The sequence below is a fragment of the Ovis aries genome, chromosome 24 (assembly GCF_016772045.2).
Source record: "Ovis aries strain OAR_USU_Benz2616 breed Rambouillet chromosome 24, ARS-UI_Ramb_v3.0, whole genome shotgun sequence".
Taxonomy (NCBI): Eukaryota; Metazoa; Chordata; class Mammalia; order Artiodactyla; family Bovidae; genus Ovis; species Ovis aries.
Genome location: NC_056077.1, coordinates 10,648,006 through 10,668,132, shown reverse-complemented (window position 1 = coordinate 10,668,132; position 20,127 = coordinate 10,648,006). Strand labels below are relative to the sequence as shown.

Sequence of the window (20,127 nt, the reverse complement as noted above, 5' to 3'; positions counted from 1 at the left end):
GACTACCCTCTGTTTGCAGTGCGGGGACTTCTCTCGTGGCTCCCAGGTGCTAGAGCACAGGCTGGGTAGTTGTGGCGTGCTACTGAGTTGCTTCTCCACATGTGGGTTCTTCCCAGACTGGAAATCAAACCTGTGTCCCTTGCACTGGCGGGTGGATTCTTTACCACTGAGCCGTCAAGGAAGCCCTATAGGTACTTTTTAAGGTTTTCAACCTGGAGGACCTAAATGGGACTCAGTGGATCCTCTGGAGCCCCTGCAATTGTGCAGAAGTTTTGTGTCTGTCCTCCTTCTGGGGAGAGGGTTTAGACCTTCCAGCCAATGCTCAAGCAGGTCTGTGACTCCAAAAAGGATAAAAAGAGCAGCTGGAGACTTGTTCCTGCCAAGCAGGACCTCTGGGCCCCTCTGGCCATGAGTCTGGTTGTTCTGTATCTGTCTCCAGTGGATTCTCTTTGAGGTCCGAGTTGAAAATTAGAGCCAGGGTTGGAATTTTTGCAGCATGAACACACTCTCAGCTCCCAAATCTGCTTCCTGTCCGGGTGCGAAGACCAAGTGTCAGGGGAGAGCATCTTCCTCTTAGGACCCCAGCTGCCTGCTGGCTGAGAGTACGTGTCATTTCAGAGCTCCCAGGAGCCCTCGAAGCAATCCCGCTTTGCTAAGCACACTAGTGCTAATTGCCTGCCCCTCCCTGCAGGCCTGCCTGTGGCTCTCCAGAGGGCTGTCTGCAGCCTGGAAGCACTGGCCTTTAGAGAATCTCCAGTTCTAGCTGCCTCAGACTCATCACGATCCTGGTAACAGCTGGAGCTTCAGAACTTTCCAAAGCCTTTTCTAGGATGGGCAGGGGACACATACGGCTTTGACCCTGGGTCTCTCATTTAGTCCTCTTGGTAAGCCCACAGGAAATGAGGAAGCTAAGGCAGATGAACTCAGGAATACAAAGCAGGAAGGCTGGGCTAAAGTCTACTGAGAGTTTGTGGGCTTTAAGAACAGCGTGTACGGTCAGGGTGGGGCCTGTTAGTGGGACCTGTCCCCTCAAGTGATCTAGGACCTTTCCAGGGCCAGAGCAACCTGTGGCCAGCAGTGGGCAGTGAGGCCCAGCGGTTTGAGGCCCAGCTGGAGGTGAAACTGGTGACATCGGGCAGCCCTGTGGTCCTCATCGGAAACCTCAGCCGGCAGGCGGGCAGCTGGTTGGCCTTCTCTGTGTCACTGAGCAACCTGTTGGGTGATGAGGCCCGCGTGTCAGGTAGGAGGAGGGTGGGGGCCCTTCCTGCCACCTTTCCTTAGTGACCAGGCTTCAGGAGAGAAGGGGAGGGCTGAGTACCCCACTCAAGTCCCCATCACCCCAACTCCTAATATTCACATTCCACTTAAGGAAAACCCCGACCTTATGTCTGCTTACAGCCTCTGCCTCGGTCCCCAGTGTGCTCAACTGGCCCCATGAACTATAAACCAGCACCTTTTGGACTGTCTGGGTTCTGACACACATTATGTGTTACAGGATGTGTAAAAAACACGTTTTGCATTTTTGACCCAAATTGCATAGGGCACTGTTTGGATCTTGAATACACAACCTGGCCTGGATACCCACCCACCTGAGCAGGCGCCGGCCCTGGTGCGGGAGCTGGCATGGAGCCCTCCCAGCGGTGCTCCTCGTGGGGTGTTCTGGGAAATTCCGAGGGAGTGATGTGAGTGGCTGGCCCCGGTGACCAGCTGGCCTGTGCATTTGTGATAGTCTTAACCATCATGGCTGTTCCTGTGATCAGGCTGAATGTGTAGCAGAAACAAGTTTCAGAAGGTGAAATTTACCTGATGACCCTTGACACACTGTCATTTCTTTTCCGTCTGATCCCGTTTTGTCTTATTCTACTTTATTTAAAACCTTTTGGTCTTGACCCACAAAAGCGACTTTTGCGGTTGCCAGCTGGACAGTGAAAATGCTGTCAGCGGCCCTGATGTCAGTGGTCCTTGGTAGAGACTCAGGCATTGGTTCTACTGGGACCCCCTGGGCTGCTCCCCCATCCTTTCCTTGCCTGGCACCCTAGGGTCGTGGGGGGCAGTCCTGGGGCACAGCCCATGACCACACTGTACCTGCCCTCTCTCCACCCGCTCTCCCCACAGTGCTGCTGGAGAAGAAGGTGAAGGACGGGCTGCAGGTGGTGTCCCTGGGTGGTGAGCTCTTTGTGCCGGGGCTTGTGGGGCTGCGTGTCCTGGGCCAGCTGCAGCGGCAGGGCCACCTCTGGACCAGCTACCTGAGGATCAAGTACGGCCTCCGGGGTATGCCCGTGTGCTGGTGGGGGGCGAGCTGGGCAGTGGCTGGACTTGTGCCCTTTCCTGGGGTGGTGGCTCCAAGGGCTTAGGTGCCAATGTCACCTTGAGTGTTTTGGCCTTCCCGCACAGCTCCTTAGCTAAAGAGTCATTCTATTAGCTTTGAATGGAGCTGAGTCCCTGCCCGTTAAAACAAGAAAAGCTCCAAGTATGTGTATTGGTGCACTGCTTAGTTGCTCATTTGTGTCCGACTCTTTGTGACCCCATAAAGTGTAGCCCACCAGGCTCCTCTTTCCATGGAGATTCCCTGGGCAAGGATATGGGAGTGGGTTGCCATGCCCTTCTCCAGGGGATCTTCCCAACCCAGGGACCGAGCCCAGGTCTCTGCATTGCAGGCGGATTCTTTACCGTCTGAGCCACTGGGAAGCCCTGAGTGTGTTGGGGTTGGGCATAAATCAGTCTCTTAAAACCTCCCAGTTGGCAGATTCCAATGAGTGACGTTAGTTGAGGCAGCTCCAGAGGGCTAGCTGAAGGCGGGGTTGTGCCGGATGCTCCTCTGCTCAGAATGAGGATGGAGGGCTGCATGGCAGAGGAAGGGCAAGGGTCTCTGGGTTGCCCTGCACAGGTCAGGCCAAGCAGCTGGCTCAGGAGTGCAGCACCAGCCAGAAGCTATGGACAGAGAGCAGCTCAGAGGCCTCCTACAAGCTGGAGCTGAACCACAAACTCCACTGCACGCAGATCCCAGCTTTCAGTCACAAGGTGGGTGCCTGAGCCAGTTGAGGGGGTCTGGAGAGAGCCCCCAGGGTCAGGGAAGTGGTGGGTGAGCACCCAGAACCCATCCTCAGAGAGGTCAATTGCTCAAGGTCAGGTATGGGGGTGGATCAGGAACTTGGGTCTTGTCTCCCCTCTGTTCAGCTGGCGTTTATTGAACACCTGCTGTATGCCCAACCCTGGGGGAGAGCTGTGCTCAGGGCAGTCCCCCGTCTCTGTCGTCTCATTGCTGAGTGGGGGTCAGAGAGCGAGATACATGGACCAAATCGAGTGAATTATAAATGCCATGGGTGATAAACAGGGCAGAGACGGATCAAACACAGGGGAGTCTCATTTGGACGGGGCTGCAGGAAAGGCTTCTTCGGTGGAAATGTATTTTAAGCTGAAAAGTAAAAAATGAGATAGTTCTGTTCCCATGGAAGTGTGCTATAGCCAGAAGGAACAGTAAGTGCAAAGACGCTGGGACTGAAGGGCGAAAGGAGGGATTAAGGAACGGGCAGTTTACCAGAGTGACGAGGGCCCAGCCGAAGGGAGAAGTGGCTGTTTCTCGGCTAATTTACTTTGCCTCTTCCTCTGACCTACTGCTTCCACCAAGGCGGGGCTTCTGGCTCCTTCCTTCCTGGCTATTTAGTGCCCAGTGAAGCGCTTACCTGGTACCTGGGGGAAAATGTGTCCAATAATTGAATGAATGGATGAGGCTGTGTTGCCTCAACCTGTGGTTCGGAGGCAGGAGGAAGCAGAAGGGTGCCAGGAGCCCCCAGGTGGGGAACCCTGATCCTTGTAGATTCAGTCCAGGGAACCAGAGGCTGCCGTGGGAGAGTGGAGCAGGGGGAGGTCTTGGGCTTATATGAAGATCAGAAGTTATCTTCCCATGGTGGGCTGGCTCTTTCTACTCCTTATCAGGGCATGGATAAGGCTTGGGTTGGGGCCTTCTAGTTTCTCACCTCGGGATAGAGGGTGCTAGAAATATAGTCATGAAAGTAAATCATATTTGAATGCAAAATTTTATAAAATCAAAATCAGTGCAAAAAAACACAAAAATCCATACCTTTTACAGAATTCTCTCCCCAAATAAGCAAGCCTTGCATCTCGGGATGGGTGGCAGCGGGGAGACTCAGGACTAGGTACACAAGGCTTCCTCGGGGGTCTCCCTGGGGGGGGTGTGTCCCAGGTCCAGCTGCGGCACGAGGAAGGCTCTGGACACCTGCACTGGGCGCTGGAAGCGAGCTACGGGAAGCACTGGGATGACAGCCGCAACAGGAGGCGCCTCCGCATCCTCCACACCTTCCAGAATGACTCGGGCCCGGCCCTGAGCAATCACTTCCTGGAGGTGAGTCCCGCCCCAGCAGGGCTGGTCCCTGGAGCTCAGCATGCATGGGGCAGCAGGTTCTCAGTTACAAGGACGCAGGAGCTAAAATTCAGGCCCAGAGATCTTCCTTTTGGCATCTCTGGCCCCCATGTCCCTGAGGAAGTTAAACATTTGCTGATGTGCCGTGGGGCAGTTTGCAAGGGGGCTTGGGAAATGCAGATTTCCAGCTGTAAAAATGCATTTTGGAAACGGTTCACTTGCAGGGTTTCCTGGAAGGTGCGCTTTTTTTGGTAAATCAGGAGTAACTCGAAGGCCTAGCCTCTGAACATGCTCCTACAAGGCACATGTTATCTTTCTGAGTTTCTTTTTTAATTGTTTTTTTTTTTTAATGTTTAATTGTGGTCAAATATCACATCAAGGCTTCCCTGGTGGCTCAAACGGTAAAGAATCTGTCTGTAGTGCAGGAGACCCTGGTTCGATTCCTGGGTCAGGAAGATCCCCTGGACAAGAAAATGGCAACCCACTCCAGTGTTCTTGTCTGGAGAATTCCATGGACAGAGGTGCCTGGCAGGCTGCACTCCATGGGGTTACAAAGAGTTGGAAACAACTGAGAGACTAACACACACACACACATACCATGAAACAGACCATTTTCACCATTTTTAGGTATACAGTTCAGCAGCATTACGCTCATATTGTTGTGTGGCCGTTACCATGGTCCATCTTTTTCATCTTGTAGAACTGAAACTCTGGACCCATTAAATAGTATCTTTCCATTCCCCTCCCCCAGCCCCTGGCAACCACCATTCTATTTCCTGTCTCTGAATTTCACGACTCTAGGTACCTCGCGTAAGTGGGATCCTATAGTATCTGCCTTTCCATGACTGGCCTGTTTCACTAAGCATAATGTCCTCAAGGTTTGTAAGTCTGAATGAGATTCCATTGTATGGGTGGACCCCATTTGGCTGATCCATTCATTCCATCAGCAGACACTTGGCTTCAAATACCTGTCTGAGTCCCTGCTTTCCAGTCTTTGGGGGTATATACCCTGAAGTAGAATTATGCAATAACCCTACTTTTAATATTTTGATCTCCATAGCAGTTGCACCATTTTACCACCCTACCATCCGTGTGCAAGTGCCCCAGTTCCTCCACGTCCTCACCAACACTTCTTTCTGGGCTTCGTTTTTTTTTTAAACAGTAGTCATCTTAATGGGTATGAAGATCTCATAGTTTAGATTTGCATTTCCCTAGTGATTGATGATGTTGAGCATCTTTTCATGGGCTTGTTAGCTGTTTAATTATCATCTTTAGAGAAAGGTCTATTTAAATCCTTTAGTCCTTTTGAATCAGGTCATTTTTTTTTGATTTTGTTGTTGCTGTAGTTCTTTATGTATCCTGGATAAACCCTTATCAGATGTATGGTTTACAAATATTTTCTCTCATTCCACAGGTTGCCTTTTCACTCTATGAATAGCAATTTTGTTGCACAAAAGGGTTTAATGTTTAGTAGTTCAGCATGTTTACTTTTGTTGCCTGTGTTGTAGGTGTCATGTTCAATAAATCAGTTGCCAAATCCAGTCTCATGAAGCTTTTCAATCACATGTTTTCTTCTAAGAGTTTTATAGTTAGGTCTTCGATCCATTTTGAGTTAAATTCTGTATATGGCATAAGATAAGGGTCCAGCTTCTTTCTTCTGCATTGAATACCCAGTTTTTCCAGCACCATTTGTTGAAAAGCTGTCCTTTCCCTAACCATAAATGTGTGAGCTTATTTCTGGACAATCTATTGTAGTCCGTTGGGCTGTATGTGTCTTTTAGGTCACAAAATACTGTTTTGATTACTGTAGCTTCATGAGACCTCACATTGTGTTGTTTTTCAAAATTGTTTTGGTTATTTGAAGTTCCCTTGAGATTCAATATGGATTTTAAGATGGACTTTTCTATTTCTACCAAAAAAAAAAAAAAAGCCATTGAGATTTTGATAAGGCTTGCATTAAGTCTATAGATTGTTTGGGTCGTATTGAATCTTAGCAATATTAAGTCTTCAGTCTACAAACAGAGGATGCCTTTCCATTTATTTGTCTTTTCTAATTTCTTTCAGCAGTTTTGTACTTTTCAGTGCCTTCCTGCTTAATTTCACTCCTAAGTATTAAGCTGATTTTAAATGATACCAATACTCCATGAATAAATTCTTGTGGAAAAAAACACTTAAAATAAGGCTCAAAGTCCCTTTCACAGTTATCATCCCTATTCCTGGTCCCCTCCTTAGCTGCCTGGAGAAAGCCATAATTATGGTCTGCATCACTGGAAAGGAGACCTTTTTCTATATATTTGCTCTGTGGCCCTGTCACGCGCACTGAGTTCTGTTTGGGACATCATGCTGTGCTTCCTTTGGCAGTGGACCTTAGAGAACGTCCCTGTTGTCTTACAGAAGTCTACTCTCTCTTTTGTAAATACCTGCGTCATGTTGCATATGCTTCTGTCCTGCATTTTATTAGGCCGTTTCCCTCCTGGTGTCCTGAACATCTTTGGGCTTGCCTCCCTGGGCACGTGTGTCGGGGGTCTCTGGGGCAGATGTCACAATGTAGAATTTCCGGAAATTGGGGCATTTTTCATTTGCTGGCTTTATGTCAATTTGCCCTCCAGAATGTCTAGACCCATCACCTGCCTCCCAGCCATGCCCAACAGGAGCAAGTTCCGTATTCTCCCCACTACTTTTAGCACTTGAAAAATATTGCTGACGTGGGTGGAAACGGTATCCCGTTGTTTGAATTTGCATTTCCTGATGACTTAAGGCTGGGAGACACTGTTTTGTGTATTTATTCTACTATTGCGTTACCCTTTCTGTGAACTGATTTTTCATATTGTTTGACATTTGGAAAAAATTAGTATACTTGGCTTTTGGTTGGTGGGAGTTCTACATGTAATTGCAGTTTATACATCATATTAATGTTCTGAATTGGGAAATTTATTTCTGGAAAACATCTGGCCCCTAGGGTTTTAGTGAAGTGATTAAGAGATTGACGGCAGCATTTCTGCAAGCCTTCCAAAGTGTGGCAGAGGCCATGTGAGGTTCTGGGGAGACAAGAATGAATAAGGTAATCTTTATCTTTAAGAAGCTGACAGTGAGTAGAAGAGGGAAAAGCAGAGCGGTCAGTGATGAGTCATAAAGATCACCAGACCACATGTCAGGTGCTTTGTTTGTCTTATCTCATTTAACCGTTGTGCAGCAAGTATTATCAGTTCTCACTGAATAGAAGAGAAATATCATAAACAGACTTGTATGAGGTCTCTCAGCTACTTTATGGCAGAACTGGGATTCAAAGTCCAGTCTGCCTCAGGCTTTTCACCTCTTGACTGGACGGAATTGTGGCAGAACTAATTTACTATAAAATAATTGACTAAATGATCAGTCAAGAGAAAACACTTCCCAGTTCATTCTATGCAACCAGTATTATTCTGATGCCCAAACAAGACAAAAACATCATAAGAAAAACTAGAGACCATTATCTCTTATAAATACAGATGCAAAGTCCTCAAGAAAACACTACGAAAACTCCACTGAGCAGTCTATAAAAAGAATTACACAATATGACCAAGTAAGATGTATCCGAGGAATGCAAGATCGGTTTAACATTTGAATATCCATCAATGTAATATATCATATTAATAGAATGAAGGACAAAAGCCACATCATTTCAAAAGATGCAGAAAAGTATCTGGTACAACACCACAGCAGTCTAGCAGTGGGAGGGCACTTCCTCAACCTGATAAAGGCCGTTTGTGACAAACCCACAGCTAACGTCATACTTAATGGTGAGAGGCTAAATGCTTTCCCCCTAAGATCAGGGAAAAGATAAGATGTCTGCTTTTCACCACTTCTATTTAACATTATACTGGAGGTTCTAGCTAGGACATTCAGCCCCAAAAGAAATAAAACAGAAAGAAGGAGCAAAGAAAAGCCATTTAGATTGGAAAATAAGTAAAATTATTTCTATTTACAGATGACATGATCTTGTATATGTATTGTAGTCAGTCGCTCAGTAATGCCTGACTCTGCAACGCTGTGGACTGTAGCCCACCAGGCTCCTCTGTCCATGGAATTTTCCAGGCAAGAATATTACAGTGGGTTGCCATTTCCTTCTCCAGGGGATCTTCCCTATCCAGATCCCTACCCATGTCTCTTGTGTCCCCTGCATTGGCAGGCGGATTCTTTATCACTAGCGCCACCTGGAAGCCCAATCTTGTATATATCAATAGAAGACCCTAATGAACTCACCTTCCTCAGTAATCAATGCAAAGAAATAGAGGAAAACAATAGAATGGGAAACACTAGCGATTTCTTCAAGAAAATTAGAGATACCAAGGGAACATTTCATGCACAATAAAGAACAGAAATGGTCTGGACCTAACAGAAGCAGAAGATATTAAGAAGAGGTGGCAAGAATACACAGAAGCACTGTACAAAAAAGATCTTCACGACCCAGATAACCATGATGGTGTGATCACTCACCTAGAGCCGGACATCCTGGAATGCGAAGTCAAGTGGTCCTTAGGAAGCAGCACTATGAACAAAGCTAGTGGAGGTGATGGAATTCCAGTTGAGCTATTTCAGATCCTGAAAGATGATGCTATGAAAGTGCTGCACTCAATATACCAGCAAATTTGGAAAACTCAGCAGTGGCCACAGGAAAAGGTCAGTTTTCATTCCAATCCCAAAGAACAGTTGCACTCATCTCACACACTAGTAAAGTAATGCTCAAAATTCTCCAAGCCAGGCTTCAACAGTACCTGAACCGAGAACTTCCAGATGTTCAAGCTGGCAGAGAACACTAGCTTTGTTCATAGTGATGCTTCCTAAGGACCACTTGACTTCTCATTCCAGGATGTCTGGCTCTAGATGAGTGATCACACCATCATGGTTATCTGGGTTGTGAAGATCTTTTTGTACAGTTCTTCTGTGTATTCTTGCCACCTCTTCTTAATATCTTCTGCTTCTGTTAGAAAAGGCAGAGGAACCAGAAATCAAATTGCCAACTCCACTGGATCATAGAAAAAGCAAGAGAGTTCCAGAGAAACATCTATTTCTGCTTTATTGACTACGCCAAAGCCTTTGACTGTGTGGATCACAACAAACTGTAAAATTCTTAAAGAGATGGGAATACCAGACCACCTGACCTGCCTCCTGAGAAATCTGTATGCAGGTTAAGAAGCAACAGTTAGAACTGGACATGGAACAACAGACTGGTTCCAAATTAGGAAAGGAGTACGTCAAGGCTGCATATTGTCACCCTGCTAATTTAACTTTTATGCAGAGTACATCATGCGAAATGCTGGGCTAGATGAAGCACAAGCTGGAATCGATTGCCAGGAGAAATATCAATAACCTCAGATATGAAGATGACACCACCCTTATGGCAGAAAGAAAAGAAGAACTAAAGAGCCTCTTGATTAAAGTGAAAGAGGAGAGTGAAAAAGTTGGCTTAAAACTCAGCATTCAGAAAACTAAGATCATGGCATCCGGTCCCCTCACATCATGGCAAATAGAAGGGAAACAATGGAAACAGTGACAGACTTTATTTGAGGGGGGGCTCCAAAATGACTGCAGATGGTGACTGCAGCCATGAAATTAAAAGACCCTTGCTCCTTGGAAAGAAAGCTATGATCAACGTAGACAGCATATTAAAAAGCAGAGACATTACTTTGCCAACAAAGGTCCATCTAGTCAAAGCTGTGGTTTTTCCAGTAGTCATGTATGGATGGGAGAGTTGGACTACAAAGAAAGCTGAGCACCGAAGAATTGATGCTTTTGAACTGTGGTGTTGGAGTAGACTCTTGAGAGTCCCTTACAAGGAGATCCAACCAGTCTATCCTAAAGGAGATCAGTCCTAAATATTCATTGGAAGGACTGATGCTGAAGCTGAAACTCCAATATTTTGGCCACCTGATGTAAAGAACTGACTCACTAGAAAAGACCCTGATGCTGGGAAAGATTGAAGGCAGGAGGAGAAGGGGATAACAGAGGATGGGATGGTTGGATGGTGTCACTGACTCGATGGACATGAGTTTGAGTAAGCTCTGGGAGTTGGTGATGGACAGGGACGCCTGGTGTGCTGCAGTCCATGGGGTTGCACAGAGTCGGACACAACTGAGTGAATGAACTGAATGAACTCACCGAAAAAAAAAGTCTATTAGAGCTCATAAATGAGTTTATCAAAGTTGCAGGATACAGAATGAATATACAAAAATTAGTTGTATTTCTCTACACTAGCAATGAAAAACCTGAGAAAGAAATTAAGATAATTTCATTTACACTAGCATAAAAAGAATAATACTTAGGAATAAATTTAACAAAAGAATATAAAATGAATACTCTCAAAAACTACAAAACATTGTTGAAAGAAACTAAAGAAATGGGGAGGAAGGTGGGAGGGGGGTTCAGCATGGGGAACACACGTACACCAATGGTTGATTCGTGTGAATGTATGGCAAGAACCACGACAGTATTGTAAAGTAATTAGCCTCTAATTAAAATAAATTAATTTAAAAAATAAAAAGAAAACCCAAATAAATGGGAGAGTATCTCATGTACTTGAATTGGAATATTTAATGTGAAGTTTACAAGACCTCCTAAATTGATCTGCAGATTCAACAATCTCTATCTCCCTATCAAAATCTGCACTATCTTTTTGAGAGCTGATCCTAAAATTCATATGGAATTTCAAGGGACCCAGGGTAGGTAAGACAATCTTGAAAAAGGACAAGCTTGGAGGATTCACTCTTCCCAATTTCAAAACTTACTACAAAGTTACAGTAATTAAGAGTATTATGGTAGTGGCATAAGGATAGACGTACAGACCAACAGCATAGAACCCGGAATTGAAAAATAAGCCCTTCTACTTACAGTTAGTTGATCTTCGACAAGGGCGCCAAGGTAACTGTAGAGGGGAAAGAACAATCTTTTCAACAAATGGTGTGGGGCATCTGAACATTCATGTTTAAGAATATGAAGTTGGACACTTCAGATCATATATAAAAACTAACTCAAATAGGCTATAGGCCTAAATACAAGAGATATGAAACTCTCAGAAAAAAACATAAGAGGAAATCTTTATTCCCTTGGATTTCTAAGATAGGACACTGACAGTATAACCACAAAAATACACTGGATTTCATCAAACTTAAAAACCTGGCCCTTCCTTGAAGGTCCAGTGGTTAAGAATCCACCTTTCAATGCAGGGGATGGGGATTCAATCCCTGATCAGGGAAATAAGATCCCATTGGCCACAGGGCAGCTAAGCTCACACGCCACAACTAGAGAGGCCCACAGGCTATAGCGAAGACCCAGTGCAGTCAAAACTAAGTAAATAAACATTTAAAAAACAACAGAAAAAAAACCCCAAATTTGTCTTCAAAGGACACCGTCACAAAAGTGAAGTAACAACCCACAGAATGGAAGAAAACATCTGCAAATCGTATTTCTGATAGAGGATTTGTCTCCAGAATATATAAAGAGCACTTACAACTCAACATGAAAACGACAAAGGATTTGAACAGATATTTCTCCAAAGAAGGTACACAAGCGGCCAATAGATATGTGAAAAGTTGCTTAAGCTAATTAGTCATTAGAGAAATTTAAATCGAAACTGCAGTGAGATGCTACCACCAGCAGGCGGTACTCAGTTGCTCGGTTGTGTCTGACTCTCTTTAGCCCCACGGAGTGTAGCTCCTCTGTCCATGGAATTTTCTGGGGAAGAATACTGGAGTGGGGTGCTGTCTCCTACTCCAGGGGATCTTCTCGACCCAGGCATTGAACCCACATCTCCTGCATCTTTTGCACTGGCAGCTGGATTCTTTGACCACTAGCATCACCTGGGAAGCCCACCACTAGAATAGCTGACATGAAGAAAGAAAGAAACTAACAAGGGTTCGTGAGGATGCAGGGAAATTAGGACTCATATTGGTGGCATCATAAAATGGTGTGATGGTTTAGAAAAAAGAGTTTTATGTTTCTTTAAAATATTAAACAGAGTTACCATATGACCCAACAATTCTACTCCTAGGTACTCAGGAGAATTGAAAACTTATGTCCACACAAAACTTGTACATGAACATTTATAGCAGCTTTATTCATAATAACCCCAAAGCAGAAACAACCCAAATGTTCATCAATGAATAAGTTGACACATATATTTATCCATACAATAGAATATCATTCCGTAATAAGAATGAAGTTCTGGGGTGGGATGGATTTGGAGGTGGGAAGAAGGTTCAAGGGAGAGAAGACATATGTATATCTCTGGCTGATTCATGTTGATGTATGACAAACCAACACAACATTGTAAAGTAATTATCCTCCAATTAAAATAAGTAGAATTTAAAAAGAAAAAGATGAAATTCTGACACATGCTACAACGTGGATGAACCTTGAAAGCATCATGCCATGCTAAAGAAGCCTGACACCAAAGGCCACATACTATGTGATTCTATTTGTAAGAAATGTCCAGAAGAGGTAAATTAATAGAAACAGAAGGTAGGTTTCTGGAGTGTATGGGAAGGAGGCAATGGGGAGTGACTGCTAATGGGGGTGCAGGGTTTCTTTTGGGGTGGACTGGGGCAGTTCCTGGTAGCCAGGGGGCTCAGGCTGCAGTGGAGAGCCAGTGGAATGTTCTGTGTTGGAAGCAGCCTCGTAGTTAGCACCAGATCCGATTAGCATCGTGGGTGTGGGTCTCCAGTTTGTGCTGCAGGTGCTGGAGAGGCAGCTGGATTATCGAACGCAGCTGCACCACCTGAGCCTCCGCCATCCGCACGTGGAGGCCAGCACACACCTGAAGGCGCAGTACAACGGGCGGCTGCCCTTCGTGGCGGGCTGGCAGTGGAAGGACACGTCCAGGGCTGCCCTGTGGAGGTGGGAAGGTGAGTGACGTCTATGGGGTGGCCTTGGCTAGTGGTCTTCGCTCAAGTCACGCCCACCGTCTGCAACACCCTTCCCTTTTGTCTACCTGGCTATCTCCAGACTCAGGCCTTAAATGTGTTGCAGGAAGCACACAAACACATCCTGCTTTCTTACCCTTACCAACAGAACTCTACATTACAGGGCCTTGCCTGTTTCTCCGACCTTATGTCACCCTACTCTCCCCATTGCCCATTACCCTGCAACCCTCCTGGCCTCTTTTCTGTTCCCCAGACACACCTCAGGGCCTTTGCGCTTGCTGTTTCTTCTCCTTGGAACACTGTCTCCCATTTTAAAAGATGGATGTACCATAGTTTATCTTTGAATTAATTTTTATTAAAGAAATACATAGTTTGAAAAGTGAATTAGACTATGACATAGAAATTGTTGAAGGTGGGTGAATGTTACATGGGAATCTCATCATAGTCTCTGTATTCATGTATGTACTTGAAAAACTTTTTAAAGTTTTAAAAGTTAAAGTTATAACAAACACAGTAATTTTCTGTTTCATGTCTTCCTATCCCAAATTTTGCTTGAAATGGCAATCACTGTAAATTCTTTTTACTATTTCTTACCAGACCTTCCATCTTTTAATCACACTTACTTCTTGCTTTTTCTCTCTTAGGCATTTTTATTCTCCATGTATTTCTTATTATAGAGGATGAGAATTTAACTTGCACCATCCCTTTTAAAATATGTATTTCCCTCTCTTCCCCCCAAACAGTTACAGTTTGTTAATATTCACTGTTGATAAAATTGTGTCCCTCACAGCTGAGACATGTGGTATACTAGAATTCTAACTTTTTGTTTTTCCTGGAGCTATAATAGCTTTTCCCCCTGTTTGGTTAATTTTCTATTTTCCTCCTATGATTATTCCTAGAATTTTTAGCAACAGTGCAAAACTCTCCTCCAGAGGGTCACACACTTCCGATCACATGTCAGCTTTGATCAGTTCCCCTAGTTTTCTTGTCGACACTCTTCCTGGAGCCACTGGTGCTCCCGGGTGTACTGCTGTGTCCTGGGGCCTCCCGTCACCATCATTCAGGGAGTGCCTTCCACTTCTCTGGGCCACAGTCCCTGCTTCTCGCGTTCATGTCCTTTCTTGCCTTACTCTTGTTCCAGTGGAGCACATCCTCCAGTAGCTTCTTCAGAGAGGATACATGGAAGGTGTATTCGTTAGCTAGGGCTGTGTTAACCAATTACTACAAGCTGGGTGGCTTAAAACAGCAAATTTATTCTCTTACAGTCTCCAAGACTAGAATTCTGAAGGTGAGGCGTCAGCAGGGCTATGTTCTCTCTGCGACCCTGGGTAGAATCCTCCCTGCCTCTTCCTAGCTTCTGGTGGTGGCTATTAATGCTTGACATTCCTTGGTTGGTACATTGAGTTACATTAGAGTTACATTGCTCTAATCTCTGCCTGCAGGAGACACAAGTTCGATTTGTGGGTTGGGAAGATCCCCTGGAGAAGGAAATGACAGCCCACTGCACTATTCTTGCCTGAAAAACCCCATGGACAGAGAGCCTGGTAGGCTACAGTCCATGGGGTCGCAAAGGATCGGACATGACTCGGCAACTAAACAACAATAACAGTCCTGCCTCGTTGTTACATGGTTCTCTGTGTGTGTGTGCCAAAACCTCTCCCTTCATATAAAGGTACCAGTCATGTCAGACTTCAGGCCTCTCCTTCGCCGTTAAGTGTCCGTGAACGCTCAATGTGTCCAACTCTTTGTGACCCTATGGACTGTAGTCCACCAGGCTCCTCTGTCCATGGGATTTTTCAGGCGATACTGCAGTGGGGTGCCATTTCCTCCTTCAGGGGATCTTCCATCACTGAGTCACCTGGGACTCTGGTGTGATCTCATCTTAACTAATTCTATCTGCAATGACCCCATTCCCAAATAAGGTCACCTTTTGAGGTACCTGGGGTTAAGACTACATATCTGTTCGAGAGAGACAATTCAACCTGTAACAGGATGTAAACATTTTGAAACCCTGAGTGTTTAAACTGTCTTCATTTGATTTGGCTGAATAGAGAACTCTAGGTCGGAAATGATTTCCCTTTGTGATTTTGAAGACATCGCTCCACTGTCTATGTGAATCAATTGAGAGGTCTGGTGCTATTTCTGATCCATCATCCTTTGTCTGTGATCCTTTTGTCTCTCTCTGGAAGCTTTTAGGAGCTTCTCTTTATTCCTGAAAGTGAAAGGTGCTCAGTCATATCTGACTCTTGGCCACCCCATGGACTATGCAGTCCATGGAATTCTCCAGGTCAGAATACTAGAGCCGGTAGCCTTTCCCTTCTCCAGTGGGTCTTCCTGACCCAGGAATAGAACCAGGGTCTCCTGCATTGCAGGCAGATTCTTTACCACCTGAGCTATGAGGGAAGCCCTTAATCCTCATATCTTCAAATCTTATGATGATGAGCTTTGGTTTAGATCTATCTTTATTCACTGTACTAAGGACTTGGCATATAACCTTGCAAATGTGGAGACCCACCATTTGGGTCTTGGTAGTTTTCTTGTACAGTTTCTTTGGTAATTTCTTTCTGTGTTCTGGAATGCCTGGTGGTCAGATAGATGTTGGTCCTCAGAAACTAAACCTCTGATTTTCTCTTTTCTCTCCTTTGTTCCATCTCTTTGTCCTTTTGTTCTGTTTTGAGGGCTGATTTCCCCAGCTTCATCCACCAGCCCTCCTGCTGACCTTTCTAGTTTTGTTTAGCTTGTATTCCCAAGAGCTCTTTTGTGTTCCTGCAAGTTCTTCATGATGCATTGTCTTCTCTTCTCTATGAACGTAAGTTATAGAATCGGGGTGCTTTGATCTGTTCCCCTTGAGTTTCTTTCTTCTTTATGTTTCTGAAGTTGCTTTTAGTAGCTTTCCCACATGCCAGGTAAGAGTATGGTATGTGCTTTAGTTTAAGAGTCAGTAACTTGGAACTTGCTTGGAAGGAGGCTCTATGGGAAGAGGAGGGTGTGTGTGCTCGTTAAAAAAAATTATTTTGTTGAAGTATAGTTGAGTTACAATGTTCTATTTCTGCTGTACAGCAAAGTGATCCCATTATACATATATACACACTGGAGAAGGCAAAGGCACCCCACTCCAGTCCTCTTGCCTGGAAAATCCTATGGATGGAGGAGCCTGGTGAGCTGCAGTCCATGGGGTTGCGAAGAGTCCGACACGACTGAGCGACGTCACTTTCACTTTTCACTTTCATGCATTGGAGAAGGAAATGGCAACCCACTCCAGTGTTCTTGCCTGGAGAATCCCAGGGATGGGGGAGCCTGGTGGGCTGCCGTCTCTGGGGTCACACAGAGTCGGACATGACTGAAGCGATTTAGCAGCAGCAGCAGCATATATATATACACACATTTTTTCTATTCTTTTCCATTATGGCTTATCATAGGATATTGAATATTATTCCTTGTGCTATACAGTAGTATCTTATTGTTTATCCATTCCATATATAATGTTTCCATCTTTTAATCTCAAACTCCCAATCCATCCCTCGCCTTGCTAACTATAAGTCTGTTCTCTATGTCTGCGAGTCTTTTCCATAGATCAGTTCATTTGCGTCATGTTTTAGATTCCATGTCTAGTAATATCACATGGCATTTATCTTTCTCACTTGCTTCGTTTAGGATAATAATCTCTAGTTGCAGTCATGTAGCTGCAAAGGGAATTACTTCATTCTTTTTCATGGCTGAGCAGTATTTCACTTGCATATATGTATGTATGTATGAGTGGGGGTGCTCTTGTTGACTGATGGACTTCCCTGTTGGGTGGGGTCCTGGCTCTCCCTGAGGACCCTGGGCCCCATATCTGTGGACCACTTTTTTTCGGTCACTCTGTTCTTCTGTGGAGCAAACTCCCCGTTTCCTGTGGAACTGGCACCTCAGGGCACCTGACCACAGTCTACTCAATATCTCCCTGTTCTCAACTTGGCAGCCCGCCCTCTACCCTTGCTGTGCTGGGTCCCCCTGAATCCTGGCCTCTGAGCCTCAGTTTCCCCACATAGTGAATCTTCTATCTCCACTAGGAGGTGGGGGAGTGCTCCCTCCCTTTGACTGACTCCACTGCCTCTCATTCAGGGTTGAGCTCAATGGTCCTGTTCATGGGAGTCTTCACTGATCCTCCTGACCTTGGTCTAGCTCCCTCTTTCTTTTCCTTCCTAGCACTTAGCATTTTCCTCCTAGGTAGGTCTTCCCTGGTGGCTCAGACGGTAAACAATATGCCTGCAATGCGAGAGACCCGGGTTCGACCCCTGGGTTGGGAAGATCCCCTGGAGGAGGGCATGGCAACCCCCTCCAGTATTCTTGCCTGAGAATCCCCACGGACAGAGGAGCCTGGTGGGCTACAGTCCATGGGGTTGCAAAAGAGCTGGACAGGACTGAGCAACTAAGGACAGCGCAGCACAGGTCTCATTACATGTTTATTCAAGATTTCTCTGCCACCACTGCCCCCAGACCACGAGTTCCATCAAGGCAGCAACTATGCCTCCTGTTCACTACCAAGTTCTGAGAGTCTGGAGCAGTATTTACTGAATTAGCCCTTGAGCGAGTGGGAGATTTATTACAAAGTATGAGAGGGGTCCAGTGACTGGTTTTAGTTCCTTGTGGAAGGGCAACGTGCTGTGTAGAATGTCAACTTTTTGATGATGGTGATGATTGATCTTTACTCTTCTGAGTGGATGCTTCCTCTGTCCCAAGACACAGTGATTAGTACTGTTGTACCCATTTTACAGATGGAAGCACAGGCTCAAAGAGGTCACATAGCTTGCAAGAGTAAAGGCCATGCTCTTGATCACCTCACTGGAGTGCCCCCTTTCCAACCTTCCTAGCGTTTCTTCTGTCTAACATATCTTCCTGAAAACATTTCAAACATACAGAAAAGTGCAAAGAGTGCTGCAGGGAATACCTACATATTCTCAGTGTCGATTCTACTATGAACATTTTACTCCACCTATCTTGTCACCTATCTGTCCACTTAGCCATCTGTCTTATTTGTTGGTAACAGGTCAAATTAAGTTGTAAACTATGGTCCATCTCACCCCTCAACATTTCAGTATGGTATCATTCACTAAGGTGAAATGCCAACATCTCCCGGGTACCATTTGATGAGTTTTGACAGGTGCACAGATCTGTGAAACCCAAGCTCCTGTCAAAATTCAGAACATTTGAGTCATTCTAGAAGGTTCCCTTATGTTCTACCCCCAGTCATTCCCAGTTATGAGATGTGCCCTGCAGTGACCGTGATGACTCTACAGGGGGCTCTTGCTGCCTGCCAGAAGCCCCCTTCTTGCCCTGGAGATAACTAGTTTCTTGTTCTCTGCCCATCTCAGGAGCCTTGAACCTGAATAGTCCCTGGCTGATGGTCTCCACGGCTCACAGGCTGTACTGGCCTAACCGAGCCATGTTCCAGGCTGTGTTGGAGCTGACGCTGGGCAAGGCCTGGACCCTGAAGAATTTGGTGGTGAACGTGGCCTGCAGGGGCCAGGGCCTCCAGAGGCAGGGCAAGATCCACGTCTACACCCCAGCTACCACCTACCTTCGGGTGCGCATGCTCAGCCACGCCCCCTGCCCAGCCCCCTCACCAGTGGCCAGGGAGGCTGATTTCTTGTGGCTTAAATCTTCTGAGAAAAGGGTTAAAACTGAGGTTTGGGGGTTTTCCATACTGGGTCCCGGATGCGTGAGGTCTAGCTCACTCAGTACTGACACTCTTCAGAGTTAGTTGCCGAGGGAATTTGGGAGAGTGGACCGCAAAATAAACCTCAATGTCTCATGTTCTTGCTTAGCAGCTGATAGAGTAAAATATGAAAGTAGGTTGAGCTGGTACCCTGGAAACAAATAGATAGGAGGCTTTTACCAAAACGCAGAATGAGGCCTGCCGAGTGAAGCAGCATAGCAGAGTTTGAAAGGAAATCAACAAGGGAAGGACTTCCCTGGTGTCACGTGTGGGAACCTGGTACACCAAGCCTCTCCCTGTGTTGGGATGATGAGTGGACATGAGAGAGGGGTGGTCCAGGCCTGACTTGGGCTCAGGAGGAGGCAGCTCTGTGGGCATGTCTGGGGACAGCACAGTACCCTCGAGGCAGGGGCCAGGTGGTACCAGGGTGGACTCAGGAGGAGCAAGTGACTCCCAGCAAGGTTAGGGACCTTGAGAGGGCAGCTGTGTGACAGGTAAAGCCAGGACAGGATGCGAGGAGGGGTCAGCTGGCCAGTTCCTGCAGGTGACCCAGCTCAGGGGCGTGATGGTGACCTGGCCTGGGAGAAGACAGCAGAGGCAGGTGGTCAGATTGCAGAATTTACTTCAAGGTGTCGATGACTGACTTGCTTATGGATTGGTTTGGGGAAGTGAGGAAGAGACAAATGACCCCAAGTTTTTGGCTCAAGCAGTTGTGTAGCTATGGTTTTTTGAGTAGTCGTGTACGGATGTAAGAGTTGAACCATAAAGAAGGCTGAGTGCTGAGTTGATGCTCTCAAACTCTTTTGCTGGAGAAGACTCTTTGAGAGTCTTTTGGACAGCAAGGAGATCAAACCAGTCCATCCTAAAGGAAATCAACCCTGCGTATTCACTGGAAGGACAGGAGCTAAAGCTCCAATCCTTTAGCCACCTGATTCGAAGAGCTGACTCATTGGAAAAGACCCTGATGCTGGGAAGGATTGAAGGCAGGAGGAGAAGGGGGCGACAGAGGATGAGATGGCTGGATGGCATCACCGACTCAATGGACATGAGTTTGAGCAAGCTCTAGGAGACAGTGTAGGACAGAGAAGCCTGATGTGCTGCAGTCTGTGGGGTCACAAAGAGTCGGACACAACTGAGTGACTGAACAGCAA

General features: G+C 46.0%; 1 protein-coding gene across 3 annotated transcripts in view; it reads left to right on the top strand.

Moving 5' to 3' along the window:
• Positions 1–20,127, top strand: part of LOC105604659 (uncharacterized) — a 166,254-nt gene that overhangs the window by 47,508 nt on the left and 98,619 nt on the right. For all 3 annotated transcript variants that reach the window (XR_009598382.1, XM_060405888.1, XM_060405889.1), the window contains exons 23-28: positions 1,054–1,240; positions 2,116–2,271; positions 2,888–3,021; positions 4,205–4,363; positions 13,080–13,260; positions 18,633–18,844. Coding sequence is in view for 2 of the 3 variants with exons in the window: in XM_060405888.1 (XP_060261871.1) it covers positions 1,054–1,240; positions 2,116–2,271; positions 2,888–3,021; positions 4,205–4,363; positions 13,080–13,260; positions 18,633–18,844 (1,029 nt within the window). In the remaining variant the exon portion in view is untranslated. The remainder of the gene's footprint in view (positions 1–1,053; positions 1,241–2,115; positions 2,272–2,887; positions 3,022–4,204; positions 4,364–13,079; positions 13,261–18,632; positions 18,845–20,127) is intronic.